The sequence below is a fragment of the Erpetoichthys calabaricus genome, chromosome 2 (assembly GCF_900747795.2).
Source record: "Erpetoichthys calabaricus chromosome 2, fErpCal1.3, whole genome shotgun sequence".
NCBI classification, from domain to species: Eukaryota; Metazoa; Chordata; class Cladistia; order Polypteriformes; family Polypteridae; genus Erpetoichthys; species Erpetoichthys calabaricus.
Window position 1 is genome coordinate 328,877,800 of NC_041395.2, and position 27,320 is coordinate 328,905,119.

Consider the following 27,320-nt stretch of genomic DNA (forward strand, 5'->3'; position numbering starts at 1 on the left):
CTGCCGCAGCCAGGTGTTATGTGGGTGATCTATTGGCCTGGTCCAGCCACTCGGGTCCTGTAAGCCAGATCACCCTCACGGAAACACGCCACATGGCCATAGTGCCATAACTGACACTCCATCACAATGCATGTCATGTGCCTCATTCAGGACTCCATGAGCAACACAAAGTCAAACCAGCAGTACCCAAGGATTTTCTGGAGAGACACAGTACCAAAGGAGTACTTTGTTATAATAGTACTTTAGTATATCTTTATGTTCTCTAAGTTCTAATAAGCACACAATATTTTTACATTTTGGCTTCCATGGCATCCTTTTATATGAATTGAGATTCCAACTGTAAGTTTCCTTATCACCATAGACTTTAGTGTCAACCTTTTCCTTTCGATTCATTTATTTCATAACCTGAAGACTTATCTGCTCTTACCTGTGTCTGATGCCGGGACGCTCTTGGTTAGCATGGTGTCGGTGACAATGTTGAAAGTAGAGAGAGAAAGCATCATGGGGATGATGATGACACAGAACTGAAACACGTTTACCATCAAGGCCTGAAATGTGAGCACAAGAACACATGTTAGTCATCCACATCTTGAGATGTGAGTGCTCTATCCCAAAATAATCAACGTTTTCTGTGTATGGATCACCTGTGGCCAAGATACTGAGCCAGGAATTCACTGCCTCCAGCATTGGCAACACCTCCATGCTTATAGGACCAAACTTATAAATAACTACGCCTACATCAAATAAAACTTAATTCAAGACAATAAGGTGCAAATGAGACTTCTTGCCAAGTGATTTGATAATTGCAGCATCACCAACACGACTGTTCCAGGTCATCTCTGAAATCAATCACACCACAAGCTGTCCCTGGGCTCTTCTCTGGCTTTTCTAGAATTATGTTACTTTACGTCCTTCTTGAAATATGGAGATCAAAGCCTCAATTCACTTCATGTTCAATCATCCTTCCCTGCTGAGGGTCACTGTGGCAACATGTCAAGCTGGACAGAGTAGATTTGATAATCTGTAGCAGTTTTCTCCAGCTCAACATGTGGAAGTCACAGATGTTCCCAGACCATGTAAGATATTTCAGACCCACCAGAGTGTCCTTGTATCCTCCCAGTGGGATGGGGAAGGTGGTTAAGAAGCATCTACTAGACCTATGATCATCTAGTGTAATGCGTGATTCACTGATTGTTGTAATTGTTCTTAATACAGCTTTCAGTTAATTTAAAATCTCGCTGCAAGAATTATCATAAAAACCAGAAAACACCAACGCATAACTCCAGTTCTAAAGTCCTTACACTGGCGTCCAGTTAAGTTTAGGGTTGATTTCAAAATTCTCATTTTAATATATAAAGACATTAATGGACAAGGCCCTGCTTACTTTTCTGAGCTTATCATTATTTACAAACCAGGGCACACATTCAGGTCTCAAGTTGCAAGCCTGCTTATGATTTCAAGGATTAATAAAATAACAGTAGGAGGTTAAGATTTTAGTTACAGGCCCCCCAAAGCTGTGGAATGATCTGCCTGCTAACATAAGTGAAGCCCCTTCAGTCTGAGCTTTTAAATCCAGGCTGAACAGTCACAACTTCAGTTTAGCATACCCTGACTAGAGCTGCTGATTAGCTGTACATAACGCATCTGTGCTTGTTAGTTATATGTACAGGAATATAAATAGTACAATATTTATAAGCCATTACTAACTCTCCTCTACTCTGTTTTTCATCTTGGTATCCTCACGTGACACTTGGTGCAACTGCTCTACTACCAGGCTGCTCTCCTGCATATAGAAAGTCATCACAGATAAAGCAGCTTTGGAATTATTAGATCAGGGGTCCAGAACTCTGGTCCTTGAGGGCCCCAGTGGCTGCAGGTTTTCATTTGAACCCTTTTCTTAAATAGTGCATTGCTTTTGCTGCTAATTAACTTCTTTTTAATTAATTTTAATTGACTTGTTTTTTTAGATTTGTTCCCCTGAATTTCTTCATCATTCCTCTGAATTGCTTCATTTCTTTCCTTAAATGGCACCCAAACAGAACTAAAATGTGAAGTGAGTGAGCCAACAGAAGATCAACTACCGTATATAGTCGCGTTTAACTTCCCCAGCGGATAAGTTGGGGACTTGATTTTACCGTATAATTTCCAGTATTTTATAATGTCGGTCATATAAGTCGAATGCGGAAAACTCACGCTATTGGTCCGAGAGATTATGATATGCTAACACCCACCTGAGAGAGTAACCACGACGCACATGGCCTTTTTTTCTATGTAATGTGCCTATGTAACCACACAGTAATACCCAAACTATTCTGAAGCGACGTTGGCACTGTTCTGTGCTTTTTGTATCTCACCCCCTCATACACCTTTATCGTAAGAGCATCCCTTATCTACGATGGAGCATTCGATCAGAAGAATATAGGAAACTGGTTTTAAATAAAAAGTAATTGAAGTGGCAAAAGAAATCAGTAACTGCGCTGCTGCATGAAATTTGATGTGTTTGAGAAACTGATGCAAGATTGGAGGAGGCAAGAAGATATAAAACAAAAAAAAGTAAGTGTGGTATTTTTGAACGGGGTCTGATTTTCTGATTGATTTCAGGTTTCAAGACCCGACTTATATGTGAGTATATACAGTAAGTCAGAGCCTCAAACTACAACCAATTTCACTCCAACCAGTTGCTTAATTAGGCTCTGGATTCTTGTTGTTAATTAAACTCGTTCTTTAATTCCATAGCTTGTTGCTGCTCTCATTGTGCAAAAGCAGACATTTCTGAAATAGTTTCTCTTTTTTAAGAGCTCTATTAAAATGTTTTGGGGACCTGAGCAGACCAACATTCCTGAGACCTTCATCTTTCTTTATTTTCAGACTAGACAAAGAGTCCGTTTCGACAACGTAAGATGAAACGGGCATGAGTGGAATAGTATAATATATAATAAGTATAAGCACCACAAACCTGATAGAGGTGTATTGAATGAATGCGTAATTAGGCCTCGAGCTGTAGTCGAAATCGCCTTTCAGGCATCTAGAGCTTTAATCGTAGTCTCCTTTCTCTTTGAATTTTCGCGGCCGTAAATCCGCCGCCTGCCGCGATGTCGGTCTCGTAAGGTTTTTCGGGCAGCTGCGCAGAAGGCCACTGCGCATTCGGCTTCGGACAGACGTGAGTGAGTGAGGAGACTGGCGAATTATGTATTGAGATATTGTATGATTGACAATGTTGGTCATGTTTTGCAGGTCATTTTTTTGCTCATTTTGTATCTCATTATTGTTTAGCTGCTAATTAAGGAAGAAGAAACAATTAAGGGGTCTGAGTCTTCAAGAGCAAGTCAAATAAAATGAATTCAAAATAATGAACTAATAAATAGTTAATTAGCAGCAAAAACAGGTCAATAAATAAGAAAATGTTAGAATGAAAACCTGCATTCACTGGGGTCTTCCAGGACCGGAGTTGGGGACCGCCTGCATTAGATGGAAACATCCCATCATCAGATTGGACAGCCAGCACAGAATCCTCTATAGAAAACTCAGGAGGAGGTTTTGCTGAAGCTTTATAACACATTGGTGAGGCCTCATCTGGAGTACTGGGTGCAGTTTTGGTCCCCAGGCTACAAAAAGGACACAACAGCACTAGAAAAAGTCCAGAGAAGAGCAACTAGGCCGAGTCCAGGGCTACAGGGAATGAGTTATGAGGAAAGATTAAAAGAGCTGAGCCCTTACAGTTTAAGAAAAAAGGAGATTAAGAGGAGACCTGACTGAAGTGTTTAAAATTATGGAGTGAATTAGTACAGTGGATCGAGACGGTGACTTTAAAATGAGTTCATCAAGAACACGGGGACACAGTTGGAAAGTGTTAAGGGTAAATTTCGCACAAACATTAGGAAGGTTTTCCTCACACAGAGATCCACAGACACCTGGAATAAGTGACCAAGCAGCGTGGTAGACAGAAGGAATTTAGGGACTTTAAAAAGTCGACTTGATGTTATTTTAGAAGAATGAAGTGGACAGGACTGGCGAGCTTTGTTTGGCTGAACGGCCTGGTGAGGCCTCATCTAGAATACTGTGTGCAGGTTTGTTCTCCAGGCTACAAAGAGGAAATAGAAGCACTTGAAAAAGTCCAGAGAAGAGCAACTAGGCCGAGTCCAGGGCTACAGGGGATGAGTTACAAGGAAATATGAAAAGAGCTGAGCCTTTACAGTTTAAGGAAAAGGAGATTAAGAGGAGACCTGACTGAATTGTTTAAAATTCTGAAGGGAATTAGTCCAGTGGATTGCGACTGTGACTTTAAAATGAGTTTATCAAGAACATGGGTAAATTATAAATTAAGGGTAAATTATACACAAACATTAGGAAGTTTTTCTTCAGTTCACACAGAGAACCACAGACACATGGAATAAGTGACCAAGTAGTGTGGTAGATAGGAGGACTTTAGGGACCCTCAAAACTTGACTTGATGTTTTTTTAAGGACTGGCGAGCTTTGTTGGGCTGAACAGCCTGTTCTTGTTAAATGTGTTTCTAATCTTTTCTATGTGAAGACTGTGTGGATTTTCCTCCCACATCTAGAAAGATGGGCAGGTTAGTAATTCTAAAGGAGGTGACTCCAAATTCGTCCAATGTAGGTGCTTGCTGAAGTGGGTTCTGTATCAGTCCGAGTTTGGTTCTTGCGTGATGGTGCTAGCACTGGATTGGATTACGTAGGCGGGAATCTCACATTATAAACATAAAAGAATAACAACAGCAGATAATGTATTGAACCTCTGACCTCACCTACTTTAGAAGATCCTTACTTCAAACAGTATTTTGTACTTAATCCAACTCCGCACCCACTTGCACCCTGCATCCTGAATGCCAGCTTATGGTGTTTTTGAAAGCTTTTTTGAAGTCAATGTTGATAATATCACATGCTTGACTTCTAGTAAATGCTTTGTGGTTTCCTCATTAGATTCCTGTTGTGCAAATTCTTTTCAAAATTGCAAGGAATGTGATGGAATGACACATAAATGATTGGCAAAAAATGCAAGCAGTGTGCTAAGCCAAGAGAAGAGGGCAAGGAAGAGTTCAGAAGCAGCCGAGCAGATGTGTTGGAGTGGGGTGGGGTGGGGGGCTTCAGTATAAGAATTTGTGAATGTTGCGTTTAAAAATGGATGAGGTTGTGGAGATTATGAGAGACACATGTAAGCCAACTTTCACATGCATGGCACCGTGTACAATGAATGGCATGCCAAGGTGTGGTACACCAAAGTAACATTCTTATGCCTAAACCTACTTAAGCTAATGAGACGACTCATGCCTGTCCTGGTAGTATGGGGTGCTGGTTAGTCTCAGAGATCATTCAGCACATATTTACATGGTGAAGAAACCTAACAGTTGGGAGAAAAATCTGAGCACCCAAAGAAAGATCGGGTCAGGTACAGGAAAACTGCTCATCCTTTGAGAAAGAGGTAGGTAGTGGTGGGAATCTTGTGGTTCACTCTCTATTATGATAATCGCGAAAGCCTCCATTACACATTACACCATAATATGTATGATAAAACTTTCCTGTATCTATCTGGTAATGACCAATAGGTTCTGAAATGTTTCACGTAAAATATTTTGAAGTAAAGTTGCTAGAAAATTGACCGTGCTGGTTCTGAAATTCCTCATGTAAAAGTTGCGAAGTACGGTTGTTGAAAAATTGGCTGCACTGAGATGCGAACAACCACTCAGCTTTTAGACCCACCTCCATTGTTATATTTATATTCATAGCCATAACTGGAAGACCTCAGAGATTATTTAGCAGCAGGGTGATTTGCCGTGTGATGGGTGCGGTAACGTGCTGTAATCAGCGCATGCTACCAACCTAGGCCTAGACTGTAAAACTGCATTTGTGAATCAACCTTCTGCTTGTCGAAACGTCTCAGATATGCACGAGTCCGAGAATTCTCTGTCTGACAATGTCTCCACTCTCTTTTCTTTATCTTATAATCTTTAGTTGTACTCGTCCCTCAGTGAACTTTGCACCGTCAATATCACATGAAACACAATGTTAGCCAATGAATACACTGTTAATGGGCTGGACTGGTGACCAGTGAATGAGGTTGTATCTTCAAATGGTCCTTCATGTTTGCGCATGTTGGTTTATATAACAAAATTTTAGCAAAAAAAATACACCTTCTTCTTCCTTAGCTTTTCCCATTTTTATATGGCGTCACTATTTTTGTCTAGATCTCTCCACACTGAGATCTTCATACTCATTCCCATCAAATCCTTTTCTTCCTCAGGTCTTTACTTACAGTATACAATCCGATTCACCTAAGAGTTGGTCTCTCCCTTCTTCTCCTTCTTGCAACACCCAATCTCATGACCCTCTTTTACCTGCACAGCTGACATCTCTTCTCTTAACATGACCAAACAATTGCAGCCTTTCCTCTTGGAACTTCTTCGAGATTTACACAACTTTCCTTGTTTTCCTTATCCTCTCATTTTTGATCTTAACCATTTCTGTCACTCCACACATCCACTTCAACATCCTCATCTCCACTACTTCTAGCTTTATCTCTTGGGTCCTCTTCAGGGGCCTTGTTTAAGCTCCACAGATCATAGCTGGTCTGACTAGCATCTTCTAGTCTTCATTTCATCGTAGCAATTATCCTTTTATCACATAATACACCAGACAGCTGTTTCCAGTTGTTCCAACTTGCTGGGACTCTGGTGTGCCTCGCTATCTAATCCACCATTTGCTGTCAAATAGGAACCAAAGGTATTTAAATTCATTTACCCTTTTTAATCTCTCTGACAGTGACTGAAGGTCTCCTTCACAAAGTTCTACTTTAAACCACATATAATCTGTTTTAAATTCCCTGTCCTCTATTTCTTCTCTACATAGGCAGATTTATGGTTGATGAAATTTAATGTCAGTAAATTTAAAGTATTACACATAGGAAGTAAAAATGTTAGGTTTGAATACACAGTGGGTGGTCGGAAAATCGAGAGTAGACCTTATGAGAAGAATTTAGGAGTCATAGTGGACTCTAAGTTATCGACTTCCCGACAGTGTTCAGAAGCCATTAAGAAGGCTAACAGAATGTAAGGTTATATAGTGCCTTGATGTGTGAAGTACAAGTCACAGGAGGTTTTGCTGAAGCTTTATAACACACTGGTGAGGCCTCATCTGGAGTACTGGGTGCAGTTTTGGTCTCCAGGCTACAAAAAAGACATAGCAGCACAAGAAAAGGTCCAGAGAACAGCAACTAGGCTGAGTGCAGGGCTACAGAGGATGAGTTATGAGGAAAGATTAAAAGAACTGAGCCTTTACAGTTTAAGAAAAAGAAGATTAAGTGGTGACATGACTGAAGTGTTTAAAATTATGAACGGAATTAGTCCAGTGGATTAAGACTGTTATTTTAAAATGAGTTCATCAAGAACACGGGGACACAGTTGGAAACTGGTTAAAAGGGAAATTTCACACAAACATTAGGAAGTTTTTCTTTACACAAAGAATGATAGACACTTGGAATAAGCTACCAAGTAGAGTGGTAGACAGTAAGATATTGGGGACTTTCAAAACTCGATTTGATGTTTTTTTGAAGAAATAAGTGGATAGGTGTGGCGAGCTTTGTTGGGCTGAATGGCCTGTTCTCGTCTAGAGTGTTCTAATGTTTTGTTGCAGCTCCTCTCCTCTTTTGGAGGCAATTAGAACTTGTATTCAGTCTCCTTGAAAGTGATCATAACAAAAGATTTGTACAAATACGCTGCTCAAAAAATGAGTCCCAGTCATCGCCAAGTCAGTGAAGCTTCAGGGATACCAACCTGTCCGGTTAGGAAGCCTAAGCAATTGTGAATCAATTTCACCTGCTTTGGTGCAAATGAAAGTGTTTGTTTTAGTCTTCCCCGTACTCCGCGGGCAGAGTTGCAAGCCCATTTGGAGTCAGTGCTGCTGACTCGTAGGCGGTAGTTGACGGCGCGGATAGTAAGGCAATGCTCAGTTCCAATGAACCTCCTGGAATCGACGAGTTCTCCTGGCCTGACTCACTTGCAGTTTTGCTCCCACTTTCACTCTTGGTTGGAACCGATGCCGCAGAGTCAAGTCCCGGGGGATCTGTGCTTTGGTCTATCTGTTCCAGGTTAGTCTCTGAACTTAAGGCCTGTTTAGGCTTTGATGAAGCTTTAGCTGTCTTTTCAATTTCCTTCTGAGCCTGTTTTTCTCCTACTCATGCTTGTATAAGCTTGCATATACTGTAATTAAATCCGCTCAGGTTGAGTAAATAGAGGACACCTCGGGATGATAGTATAAAAAAACCTGCAAATATTGTGATCGAGCTCCAGCCTCATTGAGCCATATGTTTTGGATGTGCATCAAATGAACATCATTCTGGATCAAAACCTTTAAATGCCTCTCAGACAGCCTTGGTGTCACAATCCCACCTAATGCATTAACAGCTGTGTTTGGTGGACTCACAGAGGGGCTTAAAGTGGAGAAGGACAAACAAACTATAATGGCCTTTACTACACTATTGGCACGCAGACTTATCTTACTCAACAGGAAGAATCCTAACCCACCTCTTTTAAATCAGTGGGTAACTGATGTTATACAGTGCATCTGGAAAGTATTCACAGCGCATCACTTTTTCCACATTTTGTTATGTTACAGCCTTATTCCAAAATGGATTAAATTCATTTTTTTCTTCAGAATTCTACACACAACACCCCATAATGACAACGTGAAAAAAGTTTACTTGAGATTTTTGCAAATTTATTAAAAATAAAAAAATTGAGAAAGCACATGTACATAAGCATTCACAGCCTTTGCCATGAAGCTCGAAATTGAGCTCAGGTGCGCCCTGTTTCCCCTGATCATCCTTGAGATGTTTCTACAGCTTCATTGGAGTCCACCTGTGGTAAATTCAGTTGACTGGACATGATTTGGAAAGGCACACACCTGTCTATATAAGGTCCCACAGTTGACAGTTCATGTCAGAGCACAAACCAAGCATGAAGTCAAAGGAATTGTCTGTAGACCTCCGAGACAGGATTGTCTCGAGGCACAAATCTGGGGAAGGTTACAGAAAAATTTCTGCTGCTTTAAAGGTCCCAATGAGCACAGTGGCATCCATCATCTGTGGAAGTGGCAAGAAGTTTGAAACCACCAGGACTCTTCCTAGAGCTGGCCGGCCATCTAAACTGAGTGATCGGGGGAGAAGGGCCTTAGTCAGGGAGGTGACCAAGAACCTGACAGTCACTCTGTCAGAGCTCCAGAGGTCCTCTGTGGAGAGAGGAGAACCTTCCAGAAGGACAACCATCTCTGCAGCAATCCACCAATCAGGCCTGTACGGCAGAGTGGCCAGACGGAAGCCACTCCTTAGTAAAAGGCACATGGCAGCCCACCTGGAGTTTGCCAAAAGGCACCTGAAGGACTCTCAGACCATGAGTAAGAAAATTCTCTGGTCTGATGAGACAAAAGATTGAACTCTTTGGTTTGAATGCCAGGCGTCACGTTTGGAGGAAACCAGGCACCACTCATCACCAGGCCAATACCATCCCTACAGTGAAGCATGGTGGTGGCAGCATCATGCTGTGGGGATGTTTTTCAGCGGCAGGAACTGGGAGACTAGTCAGGATAAAGGGAAAGATGACTGCAGCAATGTACAGAGACATCCTGGATGAAAACCTGCTCCAGAGCGCTCTTGACCTCAGACTGGGGCGACGGTTCATCTTTCAGCAGGACAATGACCCTAAGCACACAGCCAAGATATCAAAGGAGTGGCTTCAGGACAACTCTGTGAATGTCCTTGAGTGGCCCAGCCAGAGCCAAGACTTGAATCCGATTGAACATCTCTGGAGAGATCTTAAAATTGCTGTGCACCGACGCTTCCCATCCAACCTGATGAAGCTTGAGAGGTGCTGCAAAGAGGAATGGGCGAAACTGGCCAAGGATAGGTGTGCCAGGCTTGTGGCATCATATTCAAAAAGACTTGAGGCTGTAATTGCTGCCAAAGGTGCATCGACAAAGTATTGAGCAAAAGCTGTGAATACTTCTGTACGTGTGATTTCTCAGTTTTTTTATTTTTTAATAAATTTGCAAAAACCTCAAGTAAACTTTTTTCACGTTGTCATTATGGGGTGTTGTGTGTAGAATTCTGAGGAAAAAAATGAATTTAATCCATTTTGGAATAAGGCTGTAACATAACAAAATGTGGAAAAAGTGATGCGCTGTGAATACTTTCCGGATGCACTGTATATTATTTGAAATTGGAAAAAATCAAATTCTCACTTACAGGATCTCTACAAAACTTTTTTTAAACTCTGGCAGGATCTGATCAACGCCATTTTAGAATAAGCATTTATATTGGGGGGAAAGGATTCTCTTCCCTCTTTTCTACTGTTAATATTTTACTCTGGCTGCTGGCCTTCCTCTCTTTCTCTTGGGTGGGGGCTGAATTTAGTTTTGTTACGCTTGACTTGACTGTGTGAAATGTTACTTGGTTTTAATAAAATCAATAAAAAAGAAAATGACAACAGGTATTGATCAATGTCAGAAAAAGGCAAACGAAATCTGTTGTGATTCAATGCTGTATAACGATAAAATGTGAAAATGTCCAAGAGGGGTGAACACTTTTTTATAAGCACCGTATGACACACATATCCGTATACTGTACGTAAAAACTGGGTGTCCATAAATAATTTTCCCAATTACATCTTTAGAAGAGAATCTAAGACACATACTGTATTTTTTTGTTGCAGGTATTCCTGGAAGTCCACAGCGTTCTTGCATTTGTACGCCTGATTCACACACCTGCTGCTAGCAGCTCTGTAGAAGAAGCTTTTAGTTAAAGAAAAGCATTCACTGAGAAAGCCCCAAGTGCTTGTTTGGCTTGCGGAAACAAAGTCTTTTGTATAAATGCTGCGATTGTTCAGAACAAAGTATGGAAAGAATCCACCTGAGGTCAAACTATTTAACTGTGTTCTGTCTGCTTGTGATCTTTAAAAATATGGTTTATTTTGACTTTGGAAATGTATTGTTACAACACAAGAGTTCACATTAAAAATACTGAAGGGGTAAATATGTGGACAAATCTTTCGTCATGCAGAAAATTAGGATGAATTTCAAGAGGGTTGAATACTTTTGCATGCCACTGTGTATCATCAGCAAAGAGCATCGGCCAAGGTGCTTATTCTATGATCTCACTACTTAGGACCATCCATTATAAGATCGAAGATGTAAGGACTTAACAAACACGTGTAAGGACAAGTAAAACTTGCACGTGTTTAGGATACTGTGAACATACAACTGGGCGGCTTGACATAAATGAGGAACATTAGATTTCTCAGGGAGGATTTTATTATTGTTTGCTGTTGTCCAACGTTGGCAGCCATAGACTTTTATTCTGTCGAATACAGTAATCCCTCGCTATATCGCGCTTCGCCTTTCGCGGCTTCACTCCATCGCGGATTTTATATGTAAGCATATTTAAATATATATCGCGGATTTTTCGCTGCTTCGCGGGTTTCTGCGGACAATGGGTCTTTTAATTTCTGGTAAATGCTTCCTCAGTTGGTTTGCCCAGTTGATTTCATACAAGGGACGCTATTGGCAGATGGCTGAGAAGCTACCCAGCTTACTTTTCTCTTTTTCTTGCGCTGACTTCCTCTGATCCTGACGTAGGGGGATTGAGCAGGGGGGCTGTTCGCACACCTAGACGATACGGACGCTTGTCTAAAAATGCTGAAAGATTATCTTCACGTTGCTATCTTTTGTGCAGCTGCTACCTGAAACAACATGGTGCACTGTGCTTCACATACTTAAAAGCTCGAAGGGCACGTATTGATTTGTGCTTGAAAAACAAACTCTCTCTCTCTCTTTATCTCTCTCTTTGTCTGCGCCTGACGGAGGGGGTGTGAGCTGCCGCCTTCAACAGCTTTGTGCCGCGGTGCTTCGCATACTTAAGCGAAACAGCCCTATTGAGTTGTTTGCTTTTTTCTCTATCTCTGTGACAGTCACTGCTCCTGACACGCACTCCTTTGAAGACGAAGATATGTTTGCATTCTTTTAATTGTGAGACGGAACTGTCATCTCTGTCTTGTCATGGAGCACAGTTTAAACTTTTGAAAAAGAGACAAATGTTTGTTTGCAGTGTTTGAATAACGTTCCTGTCTCTCTACAACCTCCTGTGTTTCTGTGCAAATCTGTGACCCAAGCATGACAATATAAAAATAACCATATAAACATATGGTTTCTACTTCGCGGATTTTCTTATTTCGCGGGTGGCTCTGGAACGCAACCCCCGCGATGGAGGAGGGATTACTGTACTCCATTCTGAATGAAAACATGAGATTAAAATATGTTCTCATCGATCACTATAAACTATAGAGGGTAAGTCACATATAAAAAATACAATTTTGAGAGGGACTAAACTTTTCTTTTCTTTCCGCACAGTTATTTATAGCACCTGATGACCCCGATGCTCTGTGCTGTTTGATCCAATGTCTGAATGGGTGAGTAGTAATTTCCTCAAGCGAAAAAAGGAAACAAGGAAAAAAGGTTGAAAATGGAAATAGTGAAGGTCTAAGAAATTACCTTAATTCCTTTGGCAATAAAAGTCAAGGCGGAAGTAAAGAATTTAGATGTAATCATGGACTTTGACCTAAACTTTTAATCGCACATTAACCATATAACTTGGACTGCGTTTTTCCCTTTAAGGTACATTGAAAAAGTTAGACGTCTTTATAACATTGCAAAATGCTACTAGTATAATTCATGCTTTTGTTTTTAATTAACTAGATTACTGTAACTAACTGGATAAGCTACGAAAGGCAATATTTTCAGTTAGTTCAGAATGTAGGAGCAAAGAATCTTAACAACAACATTTATTTCTATAGCACATTTTCATACAAATGATGTAGCTCAGAGTGCTTTACATGATGAAGAACAGAGAAAAAAAGACAAAGTAAGAATTTAAATAAGACAACACTAATGAACATAGAATAAGAGTAAGGTCTGATGGCCAGGCAGGACAGAAAAAACAAAAAAAAACTCCAGACGGCTGGAGAAAAATAAAATCTGCAGGGGTTCTGAGGCCATGAGACCACCCAGCCCCCTCTGGGCATTCTACCTAACATAAATGAACAGTCCTCTGTGTATTTAGGGTTCTCATGGAAGGACTTGATGATTAACCAGAAAAAGAAAATCTGAGCACCAGTCAAAGCATCACTACACTGGTTACCCGTGTCCTTTAGAATGGATTTTAAAATACTATTAATGGCATATAAAGTTTTAAATAATCTTTCTACTTTCTGTATCCTAGAATGAATGTGCCTATAAATTCCAAGTCATAATCTTAGATCTTCTAATTGTGGTCTGCTTATAACAACAACAACAATATTTATTTGTACAGCACATTTTTATATATGCATGGAGTTTGCATGTTCTCCCCGTGTCTGCGTGGGTTTCTTCCGGGTGCTCCTGTTTCCTCCCACAGTCCAAAGACATGCAGGTTAGGTGGATTGGCGATTCTAAATTGGCCCCCGTGTGTGCTTGGTGTGTGGGTGTGTTTGTGTGTGTCCTGCGGTGGGTTGGCACCCTGCCCGGGATTGGTTCCTGCCTTGTGCCCTGTGTTGGCTGGGATTGGCTCCAGCAGACCCCCGTGACCCTGTGTTCGGATTCAGCGGGTTGGAAAATGGATGGCTGGATGGACATTTTTATATAATTGATATAGCTCAAAGTGCTCTAAAAGATGAAGAAAGAAAAGTTATTATTCCAAGAGTCAAGCATAAAAGAAGTACCGAGGTGGCCTTTTGTTGTTAATGCACCAAAAATTTGGCATACTTCACAAGCAGAGACTAAAAACCAGGCTAAAAATCCAAAGGTCTAGTTTTTTATGGACCTTTTGTAAGGTATGTTTTAGTTGTACTGTACTCTTAATAGACTATACATTAGAACAATCGAGATGAGAACAGGCTATTCAGCCCAACAAAGCTTGCCAATCTATCCACTGAATTCCTCCAGAATAACATCAAGTCAAGTTTTCAGTTCCTAAAGTCCTACTGTCTACCACACTACTTGGTCGCTTATTCCAAGTGTCTGTGATTGTCTTTGTAAAAAACACCCGAATGTCTGCATGAAATTACCCTTAACAAGTTTCCAACTGTGTCCCCATGCTCTTGATGAACTCATTTTAAAGTCACCGTCTCTATCCACTGGACTAATTCACGTCATAATTTTAAACACTTCAGTCAGGTTTCCTCTTAATCTCTGTAAAGGCTCAGCTCTTTTAATTTTTCCCTCCTAACTCATCCCCTGTAGTCCTGCACTCAGCCTAGTTGCTCTTCTCTGGACCTTCTCTTGTGCTGTTATGTCCTTTTTGTAGCCTGGAGACCAAAATTGCACCCAATACTCCAGATGAGGCCTCACCAGTGTGTTATAAAGCTTCAGCAGATTCTCCTGTGACTTGAACTCCACACATCAAGTCTCTCTCTATATAACCTAACATTCTGTTAAACTTCTTAATGACTTCTGCACACTGCCTGGTCATTGATAGTATTGAGTCCACTATATCTCCTAAATCCTTCTTATAAGGCATACTTGTGTATTCAGACTAGAACATTTGAACAATCAAGACAAGAACAGGCCATTCAGCCCAACAAAGCTCGCCAGTCCTATTGACTTCATTCTTCAGAATAACATCAAGTTGAGGTCTCTAAAATCCTACTGTCTACCACACTACTTGGTCACTTATTCCAGGTGTCTGTGGTTCTCTGTGTGAAGTAAAACTTGCTAATGTTTGCGTGAAATTTCCCCTTAACAAGTTTTCAACTGTGTCTCCGTGTTCTTGTTGAACTCATTTTAAAGTCACCATCTCGATCCACTGCACTAATTCCCTTCATGATTTTAAACACTTCTGTCAGGTCTCCTCTTCTTCTTCTTTTCCTTAAACTGTAAAGGCTCAGCTCTTTTAATCTTCCCTCATAACTCATCCCCTGTAGCCCTGGACTCAGCCTAGTTGCTCTTCTCTGGACCTTTTCTAGTGCTGCTATGTCCTTTTTGTAGCCTGGAGACCAAAACTGCACCCAGGACTCCAGATGAGGCCTCACCAGTGTGTTATAAAGCTTGAGCAGAACCTCCTGTGACTTGCACTCCACACATCAAGGCGCTATATAACCTGACATTCTGTTAGCCTTCCTAATGGCTTCTGTCTGGCAGTTGAGAGTGTCGAGTCCACTACGACTCCAAAATCCCTCTCATGAGGCATAACCTCAACGTTCAGACCTCCCATTGTGTATTCCAACCTAACATTTCCACTTCCTAATTAGGGTACAATCATCATGGCGAATGTCATGGCTTCAAGTTGCAGTTCATACTTTAGTGATCAAATTACGACTCACGTGTAAAAGGTTGTGTGAATTATTTTAACGTTGTATGAATATTTTGAGACATCCTAGATTTACTTGTACTTTTGATACTTAATTATCAGATCATTTCAAACTTCTCCTTGAGTACTTTTGTCAGGGGCAAATTTCACTTTTACACGAGTCTCTTTTCAGAAAGGCATCTCTACTTTTCTTCATGGAAGGCTGCTGGGTGCTTTATACAACACAGACGCCAGAAAGCACAGCTAATGCTTCAAATCTATCAAATGCTCGAGTGAGTGCCCCTTTCTGGCCACTGTGTCACTTTGAACACTTTCAGCAGTGACACAAAATCATTAAAATAAAAAAGAAGGTGTAAATGAAACCCCAGTGTGGTATAACATCTTCACATGCCTGCTCTTGTGTTACCCAATGTGGATCATCACAGTCCTCTGGAATGCGACATCCCGGAGCAGTAAAACAGGAAGGAGGTGGGGGTGGGCCGCTGCCGAGCGGCTGTCTATGGCAACGGCCTAACTCAGCTGTGAAGGAATGCCAGCTATGTCACAGTCCGCTAGTGGTAGGAGCAGCGGCCGGTACCACCATTGGGCCTACTTCAGACGAAAGGGAAGCTCAAAAGGGACGGCTGTCCATTTCATTTTATTTGGTGTTTCATTACAACTTCAAGGTTACTGCAGTTCTGGGGAAGCTGGAGAGTGGATGGTTGGAAGTTACGCTACTACAGTGTGAAAAAAAAATGATGACTTCCCAGAAATTGTCAAACAATGACTTGTTTAATTGAATATTTCATACTGATTAACTAGCAGCTAATAAATAAGTTAATCAGATACTGAGAGAACTGAACATTTGCTAATTTTCGTAATAAGCTTTTACCATTTTCGTTAGTTGAAACTTGGGTGGCACGGTGGCCTCGCAAAATATGGAGACCAGGGCTCAAGTTCTTGGTACTCCTCCATGGATTTTGGATGTTCTCCCCATGTCCATGCGTGGCTCTGGTTTCTGTCCACAAAACAAAGACATGCAATTGACCCTTGTGTGTGCATGTGTGTGTGTGTGTGTATGTGTGTGTGAGACCCTACAGTGGACTGGTGCTCCGTCCAGGGCTTGTTCCTGCCTTGTTCCCCATAGCTTCCAGCTTCTTCGTGACCCTTCTCAGTGAAGACAAGGGATGCACAACCCGGCCTCCAATTCATGTGAGTGGTGGTTGGCGTGGATGTGATGATGGAGAAGGAACAGCAAGGAATGAAAGGCAGGACATGTGGGACTGGTGATCTGATTGACTTGAAGAAAGAGAAGAGAAGAAGTGAACTGATCTCGTGAGCTCTGAACGACTGGGCATTGAGAAGGAGGAGGTGAATGGACAAGTTGTTGGATTATTGGGTTATTTAATTACACCCGTACTTTTAACATTTTGGCTGGGAGACATTTACTTCATTGACCTTTGATCTTTTTATTTTTTTTGAATGTACCACCACTGACTTTGATTGATGGTTATGATAACAAACATTACACAGTTATTGGTTTGGCACTAAAGACAATAAAGAATTGGCTGATTTTGCAGTAGTCTACAGTGGTTTGTGTCTCTCCTTCCCTCACTGGTCCTCGGTTATAAACTACAAGATGCCCAGGGTGTAATCCTGCTGGGGTCTAATGGTACAGAGCATCACTGACCATAGCCAACCTACCTAGCCCAGACTGAACAGAGAGATAACTCAAATAGTGGAGAAAGAACCAAGGAAAACATCAAGACAGATTCAGGCTGACCTCCAGGATCAATGTTTACATGTTTCAAGTCACACCATCTGACGTTATCAGAAATAAAATGGGCTCCATGGTAGCAGACCCAGGAAACTTCTAAGATCAAGGTACAACAGTTTCAGATCACAAGATCTGACATTATCTGAATGAAGGTGGGTTCCTTGGTAGAAGATCCAGGAAACTTCTAAGATCAAAGTACAACGATTTTGAATCACATCATCAGATGCTGTCTGAATGAAAGTGGGTTTAATGGTAGAAGATCCAGGAAACTTCTAAGATCAAAGTACAATTTTGAATCACACCATCTGATGCTATCAGAATGAAAGTGGGCTCCACGGTAGAAGATCCAGGAAACTTTTAAGATCAAGGTAAAACAGTTTCAAGTCACACCATCTGATGATATCAGAATAAAGGTGGGCTTCTTGGTAGAAGATCCAGGAAACTTCTAAGATCAAAGTACAATTTTGAATCACACCATCTGATGCTATCAGAATGAAAGTGGGCTCCACGGTAGAAGATCCAGGAAACTTTTAAGATCAAGGTAAAACAGTTTCAAGTCACACCATCTGATGATATCAGAATAAAGGTGGGCTTCTTGGTAGAAGATCCAGGAAACTTCTAAGATCAAAGTACAATTTTGAATCACACCATCTGATGCTATCAGAATGAAAGTGGGCTCCACAGTAGAAGATCCAGGAAACGTTTAAGATCAAGGTACAACAGTTTCAAGTCGCACCATCTGATGATATCAGAATAAAGGTGGGCTTCTTGGTAGAAGATCCAGGAAACTTCTAAGATCAAAGTACAATTTTGAATCACACCATCTGATGCTATCAGAGTGAAAGTGGGCTCCATGGTAGAAGATCCAGGAAATTTCAAAGATCAGGGTACAACAATTTCAGATCACACAATCTAATGCTATCTGAATGGAAGTGGGCTGCATGAGAGAAGACCCAAGAAGATCCCACTTTTCAAAGATAAGACACAAAAAAGCTCAACTGGGCTTTACTAAAATGCATGTTGACAAGCCAGCGTCCTTCTGGGAGAATGTTAATTGGACTGATGAACCAGTTTGAGAGCTTTACGGTAAGTCACAGCAGCTCAGCGTTCACGGAAGACAAGATGATGATTACAAAGAAAAAAACCATGAAACATGGAGGAGAGTCGTTAATATGATGGGGTGGCTCTGCTGCCTCTGGCACCGGGAACTTTGAATCTGAGCAATGAAATCAGCTGTTTATGGAGTGAAACATACCGACAAGTGTCATGGGGTGCAGACCACGGGTCCTCCAGGAGGGGTGGATCCAAAACACACATCTTGTTTTTTTTATTTTTGTTCAATTCAAGCCTGGTCTTTGTCTTTGTGGAGTTCAGTATTTTTCTCGCCATGTCCCTGCATTTTAATTTTTTCTCTAACATATGTGGCCAATATTGGATGGTAACTGTAAAATAAGTGAGTGCTATGACAGATGCTCTCTTGAAAAAAGTGCGTTTGGAATCCGAACGAGTAAAACAAATTCTGCCATCATACTCAGAAGAATGTCAGCTGAGCAGAACACACAGTTTGTTGAGTGAAATGACAGGAAGACCAGACGTGGTACAAGCATAGAGGTGTGTGTGTGTGTGTGTGTGTGTGGGGGGGGGGGGGGGGGGGGGGGGGGGGGGGGGGGGGGTTGGGGGGGGGTGGGGGTGGGGTTAGGTCTGATGTCACAGGTCACCAGGCGGTAAAAAAAAAAAAATCCCTCAAATGCCCTTGCAATGTCACTAAAAAGCTTACCTGAGCCAAACCGACAATGCTCAGCATGCCAACGGCCAGGAGAAGCAACATTCCTTCTGAATACTTGCTTGTCAGATTTCCGATGACACCTCCCTGGATAACCTAAGCATATGATTAGAAAAGGAAGTTAAAGTTTAAACACACAAGTATGTCTGTAAAGGTCAGAGAAGTGAATTTATCTGCTAAGTCACTGAGGCGTTGAAAAGTGAGAAAAAAAAAAACTCCCGCTCTCAAAGTCAGGAGTCTGCCATGACGCTTGTCATCATTTCACAATGCCCTGCACTTAACAAAGATTTACATCATCCTGGACGAGAAGCTCTCCTATTAATTATCTTTAAAACCAAACCCACCATTCCTCCAAAGGTCCCCTACCGTGTAATTGATTAAAAGGCCCATTGTGTCTATGGGTGTGTTTGTTTGTTATCACTCTGACATTAAAGAGTCTTTTTCTGTTGATCAGTGTCATAAAAGGCAAACTAAATTCATTGGAAATCAATGCTGCATAACAATAAAATGTGAAAATATCCAATTGGGTGAACACTTTATATACTGTATATAGAAACTGGGTGTCCATAAATAATTTACCCAATTATATTTTTACCAGACAATCTAACACACATTTTTTGTTGCAGATATTTTCAGATGTCTGGAGCGTTCCTGCATTTGTACACTTGATTCACATGCCCACTGCTAGCAGATCTGTAGAAGAAGCCTTTAGTTAAAGAAAAGCATTCACCACTGAGAATGCACAAAGTGTTTGTTTGGCTGGCGGAAATAAAATCTTGTGAAAGCTCGGTAATAGTTCAGAACAAAGTATGGAAAGAATCCACCTGAGGTCAAGCCATTTAAGTGGGTTCTGTCTGCCTGTGACTGCCAGAGTTAATTACAACATTATCACATACTGTAACCAAGGGAGTCATTTATCGACACCCTGTATATACTGCACATACGCACACATCAATATTAATATATCTACAGATACACATATATACTGCACTACACTGTACAGTACACTTACTACACAAACATTATATGCAGCACAACATGAACACAGTACAACGGCAGTTCCCAAACAGTGGGGCGCGCCCACAAGCGGTGTATCGGCAGCAAAAAATATAAGCATAAATTTTATTAGGGTTTCAAAAAAATGTTAGGGGGGCGCAATCAAAACTGTTATGAAAACTTCGGTTGCAAATACTTAAAGGTTGAGAAACGCTGCAGTACAACATACGCACAGAAGCATTCACAGACCCACTTATTGCAATTCAGGATGCTGGAGTGCTATATACATAAAAATATATATAGAAATTGTGAAAAGAACAGCCTCGACACACACAAAAAGGTTTGGGGCAGCCACCCATATATTGTCCCGGGTTGCAATTGGGTTTAGATAAGAAAATTAATGTGAATGGTTTGAGTCCCGAGTTGAACTGGTTTGGTTAAAAAAGACGGTGGCTTTATAAGCCAAAAACCAGAAATTACATAATCTAGAGTCGGAATTGGAAGTGATGTTAATGTGGGTACTGGAAACCGGAAGTGACGTCAGTCTAGGCACCATAACCGGAAGTGACATCATCCATGACACCAGAAGCGGAAGTGACATCATTGGTGGGGCGTCTAGTAGGTTTTCCTGTATCTGACCTGCAGAGATAACAGAAGTGGGAGCAATGAACCCTGCCACCCACCTACCTGGCAGGTTATTATATCAACTTGGTCCACTTAGCTTCCTCCTATTCGCACGTGTGTGACAGCATATAGATAGATAGATAGATAGATAGATAGATAGATAGATAGATAGATAGATAGATAGATAGATAGATAGATAGATAGATAGATAGATAGATAATGAATGGCGCTATATAAAATAGATAGATAGATAGATAGATAGATAGATAGATAGATAGATAGATAGATAGATAGATAGATAGATAGATAATGAATGGTGCTATATAAAATAGATAGATAGATAGATAGATAGATAGATAGATAGATAGATAGATAGATAGATAGATAGATAGATAGATAATGAATGGCACTATATAAAATAGATAGATAGATAGATAGATAGATAGATAGATAGATAGATAGATAGATAGATAGATAGATAGATAGATAGATAGATAGATAGATAATGAATGGCGCTATATAAAATAGATAGATAGATAGATAGATAGATAGATAGATAGATAGATAGATAGATAGATAGATAGATAATGAATGGTGCTATATAAAATAGATAGATAGATAGATAGATAGATAGATAGATAGATAGATAGATAGAAAGGAAAGGTACTATATAATAGATAGACAGATAGATAGATAGATAGATAGATAGATAGATAGATAGATAGATAGATAGATAGATAGATAGATAGATAATGAATGGCACTATATAAAATAGATAGATAGATAGATAGATAGATAGATAGATAGATAGATAGATAGATAGATAGATAGATAGATAGATAGATAGATAATGAATGGCACTATATAAAATAGATAGATAGATAGATAGATAGATAGATAGATAGATAGATAGATAGATAGATAGATAGATAGAAAGGAAAGGTACTATATAATAGATAGATAGATAGATAGATAGATAGATAGATAGATAGATAGATAGATAGATAGATAGATAGATAGATAGATAGATAATGAATGGCACTATATAAAATAGATAGATAGATAGATAGATAGATAGATAGATAGATAGATAGATAGATAGATAGATAGATAGATAGATAGATAGAAAGGAAAGGTACTATATAATAGATAGATAGATAGATAGATAGATAGATAGATAGATAGATAGATAGATAGATAGATAGATAGGAAAGGTACTATATAATAGATAGATAGATAGATAGATAGATAGATAGATAGATAGATAGATAGATAATGAATGGCACTATATAAAATAGATAGATAGATAGATAGATAGATAGATAGATAGATAGATAGATAGATAGATAGATAGATAGATAGGAAAGGTACTATATAATAGATAGATAGATAGATAGATAGATAGATAGATAGATAGATAGATAGATAGATAGATAGATAGATAGATAGATAGATAGACAGTACCCTTCATAATATCCGTGACAAAGACACATTTTTCCTTGACTTACCCCTCTGCTCCACAGTTTAAAATTACAAATCAAACAATTCAGATGGTATTAAAATACACCTTGCAGACTTTCATTTACTTGGCTCTGCATACATTTCAGCCACACCATGTAGAAATGACAACACTTTTTATACGTGGTGCCCCCATTTCAGGGCACCATTATGTTTGGGACAGTTGGTGCCACAGGTGTTTGTGATTCCTCAGGTGTGTTTCATGGCTTCATCAGATACCTCAGCTTGTTTCTACCCTTTAGAGTCTGTAGTTCCCAATATTCAACATGAGGACAAGAGCTGTGCCCATGAAACTCAAAGAAGCCATTATGAGGTGTATATGAATATATATGTCTTTTATTTTGCCGTTTGTTCGTTATCTTCATTAAATTGAGTATATACCAGATGGTACCCCAACCCTTTCTATTTTCCTTGTTTCCTTCTTTCAGATCCCAATGTATACATAAACACAATATACATACATTGTGTACATGTAAACACACATATATAAATATATTCTAAACATGTGACTCTATACTTGCACACACAAATAAACACACACTTAGTATACAGTCAAACACATTCATATAGCTTATGTACTGTACATTTGACTCTGTCTTCTGTGTACTCACACATATGCTTATTATGCATATTTACATTTACATACAGTATATTCAGACCCTCACATTAATATTCCACATACACACAAGGTATGATGCGTCCAGAATGCTCAAGCCCATCCTTAAGAAATGAAGTGTAACACTGGACTGGCTCTCTTTCCTCAATAACGTTGTGAAGCAGGATGCCATCGAGCTCATTTCATACTTCACCAGGACATTGTTTTGTTCACAAGGACTCAAATAATCCGGTATGTCAGCATTGGGCAGGGGTTTAGAATGATAGCAATGGGGTGGTTCTTCTCTTATAAATGTTTGCAGCCTGCGATGTCCTTCTGGGTCGCCTCCCAAGTGTTGTAAATGTCAGAGACGTTAGGCGTTGCTGCGTGAATTCCTGAGAAGGTCTTGGTGGTTGGGACAGACTACTGTCAAATATCTCCTGGCAGACCTTGTTTCTGTGGATGGACTGGAGTTACACGGCTCCATTTGTGAAGAGCTCCACTGGACATTCCTCGCATTTTTACTAACACAGTGCATACCTGGTCAATGAACAATGGGCCTGAAGTCACAAAGCAGATTAGCAGAGCAAACTGAATCACTTTGTAGTTTTGCTGGCCGTGACAGGTGTCACATTGTAGACAAGTCAGTCTGCTTGACATGCAAATTGTCATGAAGAGCAGGGTGAGCATTAAAGGGAAAAAATGCAGTAGGCCGCTCAAGTCTGGGATTCATTAGAAGCCAAAAATAGTCTATGGGATGGGGCATAGCGGGCAGTCAGTAAGGACATTTAGAAGGTTTCTGCCATTAGCCCGGTGTCCTGCTCGTCCATGGATATCCATGCAAATCAGAGGTGGATACAACTGGGATAGTTTAACAACCATTACTGAGCAGCAGGCAGGTCTGAAGGCTTTTATCTCATGGAAAGCTTTCTTATATTTCCTCAAAGGAAGGAGGAAAGCAAACACAGCATGGGTGTAGCAACTAGACACCAGTTCATGTAAGGAGTTCCAACATGACCACATAACTTAGAGTTGTCTAGATGGCGCCATAAATTAGCAGGACATTTTGGGGGTGAAACATAACTGCACAGTGGCAGAAAGCCGTGTCTCAGTTGCAGGTCTTTGGTCCTCCAGCTGGATAACAACCTCAAAAAGGAGAAGAAAACATTGGACCTTTCTGAGCTGGCCTGCTATGAGTCCTGTTGTGAATTCCACTGAATTTCCAACTATGGAAAGAGCAGAAAGTTGGGGAGGGGAGAAGGTGCCCATCACAACTGACAGAACTGAAGAATAGTGGACCACATGACTAGTCGGGAAGTGGAGAAGTCTAACTCAGAACTACAGAAAGAGCTTGATGGCAGTTATTGTTGTCTCCAAAGCTTGGGGTTGGTCACCAATCAAATGCAAACTTTCTGTTCTATTAAATGTGATATAAAGGATTGTGGATAGCAAATACTTTTGTCAAGTCCAGATTAGTTCAGAGAAATCTGGACTCCAGTCGATCACAGGACATGTAAGCTGTTCTTTATACAGCCTCCAGTTAATCCAAAGTGCCGCTGCAAGAATTATCATAAGAACAAGCAAATATGAACACATAACACCAGTTCTTAAACCCTTACACTGGCTCCTGGTTAAGTTTAGGGCAGATTTCAAAATCCTCCTTTTAACATATAAAGCTGTAAATGACCAAGGTCTGGCTTACTTATTTGAACTTATCATGACGTACAAACCAGAGCGCACATTAAGATCTCAAGATGCTGGTCTGCTTATGATTCCAAGGATTAATAAAATAACAGTGGGAGGTCGAGCTTTAAGTTACAGGGCCCCTAAACTGTGAAGTGGTCTGCCTGCTACTATAGGAGATGAACCTTCAGTCTCAGCTTTCAGAAAACTCACAACTTCAGTTTAGCACACCCTGACTAGAGCTGCGGATTAACTGTACAGACTGCATCTCTGTTGTTAGTCATTAGCACTAAAACATAAGTCACATGATAGTTAGAATTTGTTACTAACCCTCCGCTATTCTGTTTCTCTTCTCGGTACTCAAATGTGGTACTTGGCACCATTGCCCACCTGCCAAGTTGTTTTGCTTGCCTAAGGTAAAGTCATCTCTGATGGAGGATCGCAGGAATCGTCAGGTAGAGGGGTCCTTTAATCGGATTGGCTGGCCCAGCGCTGTATCAGCTGTGGAATGGCCAATGGGGGGAGGCAGCTTGATGGCTGAAGTCTCCAGGACTCTAACCAAATCCAAATCGTATTATGGGATATCATCGACTGTTAAATTCTACTCCGTACTTGAAATAATTTTATTTTTATACTGTGCTGAGGATTACTTGTGTTCTGTTCTGTGTATTGTATTGTATTGACCTCCTTCTTTTTGACACCCACTGCACACCCAACCTACCTGGAAAGGGGTCTCTCTTTGAACTGCCTTTCCTGAGGTTTCTTCCATTTTCTCCCTACAAGGATTTTTTGGGAGTTTTTCCTTGTCTTCTTAGAGAGTCAAGGCTGAAGGGCTGTCAAGAGGCAGGGCCTGTTAGAGCTCATTGCGCCACTTCCTGTGTGATTTTGGGCTATACAAAAATAAACTGTATTGTATTGTATAATACAGCCAATCAATCAATAAGCAGATAACTAAATAAATACATAAATATTGGGCAGATATTTCAAAAATAATAATTTTTTACTTTTATATAGCGCTTTTCTCACTACTCAAAGCACATCAGTGAGTGGGGAGCCACTTCAACCACCACTAATGTGCATCACCCACCCGGATGACACGATGGCAGCCAATTTTGCGCCAGTGTGCTCATCACACCTGCAGGTGGTAAAGAGATGAGAGACAGTTAGCCAGTTAGAGACAGGGGATGATTAGGGGGACAGAATGACAGTGATTTTGGGCGATACAAAAATAAATTGTATTGTATTGTATTGTACTTACTCATAGTGGGTCAGTTTTGAGCTACCAAATGACCAATTCAAGATACATGCAAAAAATAATACCTCCACATGTTCTACAGTTTGTTAGAATCAATCTTTGTGTAACTGTAGAGCACCACATGGGGATGGCGTTCAATATTAAAGTCCAAAGATCAGTACACTCCACTGGCTTGATGGGTGACCATGAGGGAGTCAATTCACTTACCAGTGTCCATTCTGTACAATGACAGAAACACTGGACTGTACCACCAAAGCGTATAACATACTGTCACTCTTGGGCCACAGAGTTGCACAGGTTCATTCAGGGTTTTCAAGAGACAGAATCTTTGTTGGAATACAGCATAATAAAGCATAAAGAATAAAGCCGAGGATGTTTGGGGGAAGAGAGACCAGGCACTGGGACACTAGGTCAGCCGCGGTGTGGTCTTTTAAATGTTCGAAGCCGCACACCAGATACACAACCCACGGCATGGCAGCAAGCAGCAGGCTAGCAGCTGATCCACAAAGAAGAGATGAAAAGCTGTGTTTGTTTCCCATTGTATCACTGTTTAAGAGGGGGTTTTGGAAGAGCGGCAACGTCCTCTTGGGGCCACGTTCACCGTGCTCACAATACATAAAATATAGGATGGTACGACTTCTAATCAGCTGTAAAAGCCTAACATTGATGCCACTAAGAAAAGCTGATATACTGTATATACTAGGGGGCTTCGCCCCATGCTCGCTTTGCTCACCAACCCCTTCACCCCTGCCAGCTCTACGCACTGTTGTGAAGAGGGGGGCTGAACGCACCCCAAGGACATGCAGCCACTCCTCCAAAATCCCTTCTTTAATGGTGATATAATGGGAAAGAAATACATTTGTTTTACCTCCTCTTTGCTCGATCATCTGCATCTCATGCGGCACTTCGAACATTTAAAAGCCTGTACAGCAGCTGTCATTTTGTCTCACTGCCTTGTCTCTCTTGTCCTCCAGACATCCTCAAACACTTTTCTATCTCTTTTTGCTGTTCCGTTATTTCACCGAGTAATATTTTCCATTTGTTTGCGTTAATGCCATCTTTACTCTCATTTTTTTGAGATTTTCAAATTTTCCTACTTTCATTATCTCTAACCATGCTCTGTATGTGTGTCACATGACTTGCTTCCAAAGGTTGTAAGTATGATGTGACTTGTCTGTCTTGCAGGATGTGAAAGTGTCTCTCTCTGTGTCCCTGTCCCTCTTCCAAAGATTATGTCTTGTCGCAGGAAAAAAGTCTTGTATCGTCACAAGATTTTTTTTTATAATAGAGAGATAGGTATGAAAATGGTTGACATTTTTAACATATTTGAACAGACAAACAGTAGATCAGTGGCTACAGATAAAGATGATATACAGGTGGTCCCCATGTTAAGAACGTCCAACTTATGGAAAACTCGTACTCAGGAACAGACTGCCATAAAGCCTGTTACATGCAATGGTTCCTAATAATGAATGCCTGCACTACAGTACTTTGTGACGCTCATGAAAACATAACGTGCGGCTTCCAGCTTCAGTGATTCATCGGCTCAAGGAAGGAAGTCGATCATGTTGTTGTTGACACTGCACTTAGAACATTAGAACAATCTGGACAAGAACAGGCCATTCAGCCGAACAAACATATCCACTGAATTTTTCCAAAATAACATCAAGTTGATTGTCACAAAAAATAATCAAAATGCCCTAAAAGAGAGGGGATTACGATAAACTCCTGGCTTGAAAAGAGATGGGTGACAAAAGAATCTTAAAAG

General features: G+C 40.6%; 1 protein-coding gene and 1 long non-coding RNA gene across 3 annotated transcripts in view; both read right to left on the reverse strand.

Moving 5' to 3' along the window:
- The window catches only part of LOC127526771 (uncharacterized), a 266,618-nt gene that overhangs the window by 9,754 nt on the left and 229,544 nt on the right, over nt 1–27,320 (reverse strand). The gene's annotated exons all lie outside the window — the stretch shown is intronic.
- slc22a18 (solute carrier family 22 member 18) overlaps nt 1–27,320 on the reverse strand; it is a 266,376-nt gene that overhangs the window by 5,228 nt on the left and 233,828 nt on the right. For both annotated transcript variants that reach the window (XM_028825835.2, XM_028825836.2), the window contains exons 9-10: nt 18,876–18,977; nt 428–548 (exon numbers count right to left, since the gene is read on the reverse strand). In XM_028825835.2, coding sequence (XP_028681668.1) covers nt 428–548; nt 18,876–18,977 — 223 coding nt within the window. The remainder of the gene's footprint in view (nt 1–427; nt 549–18,875; nt 18,978–27,320) is intronic.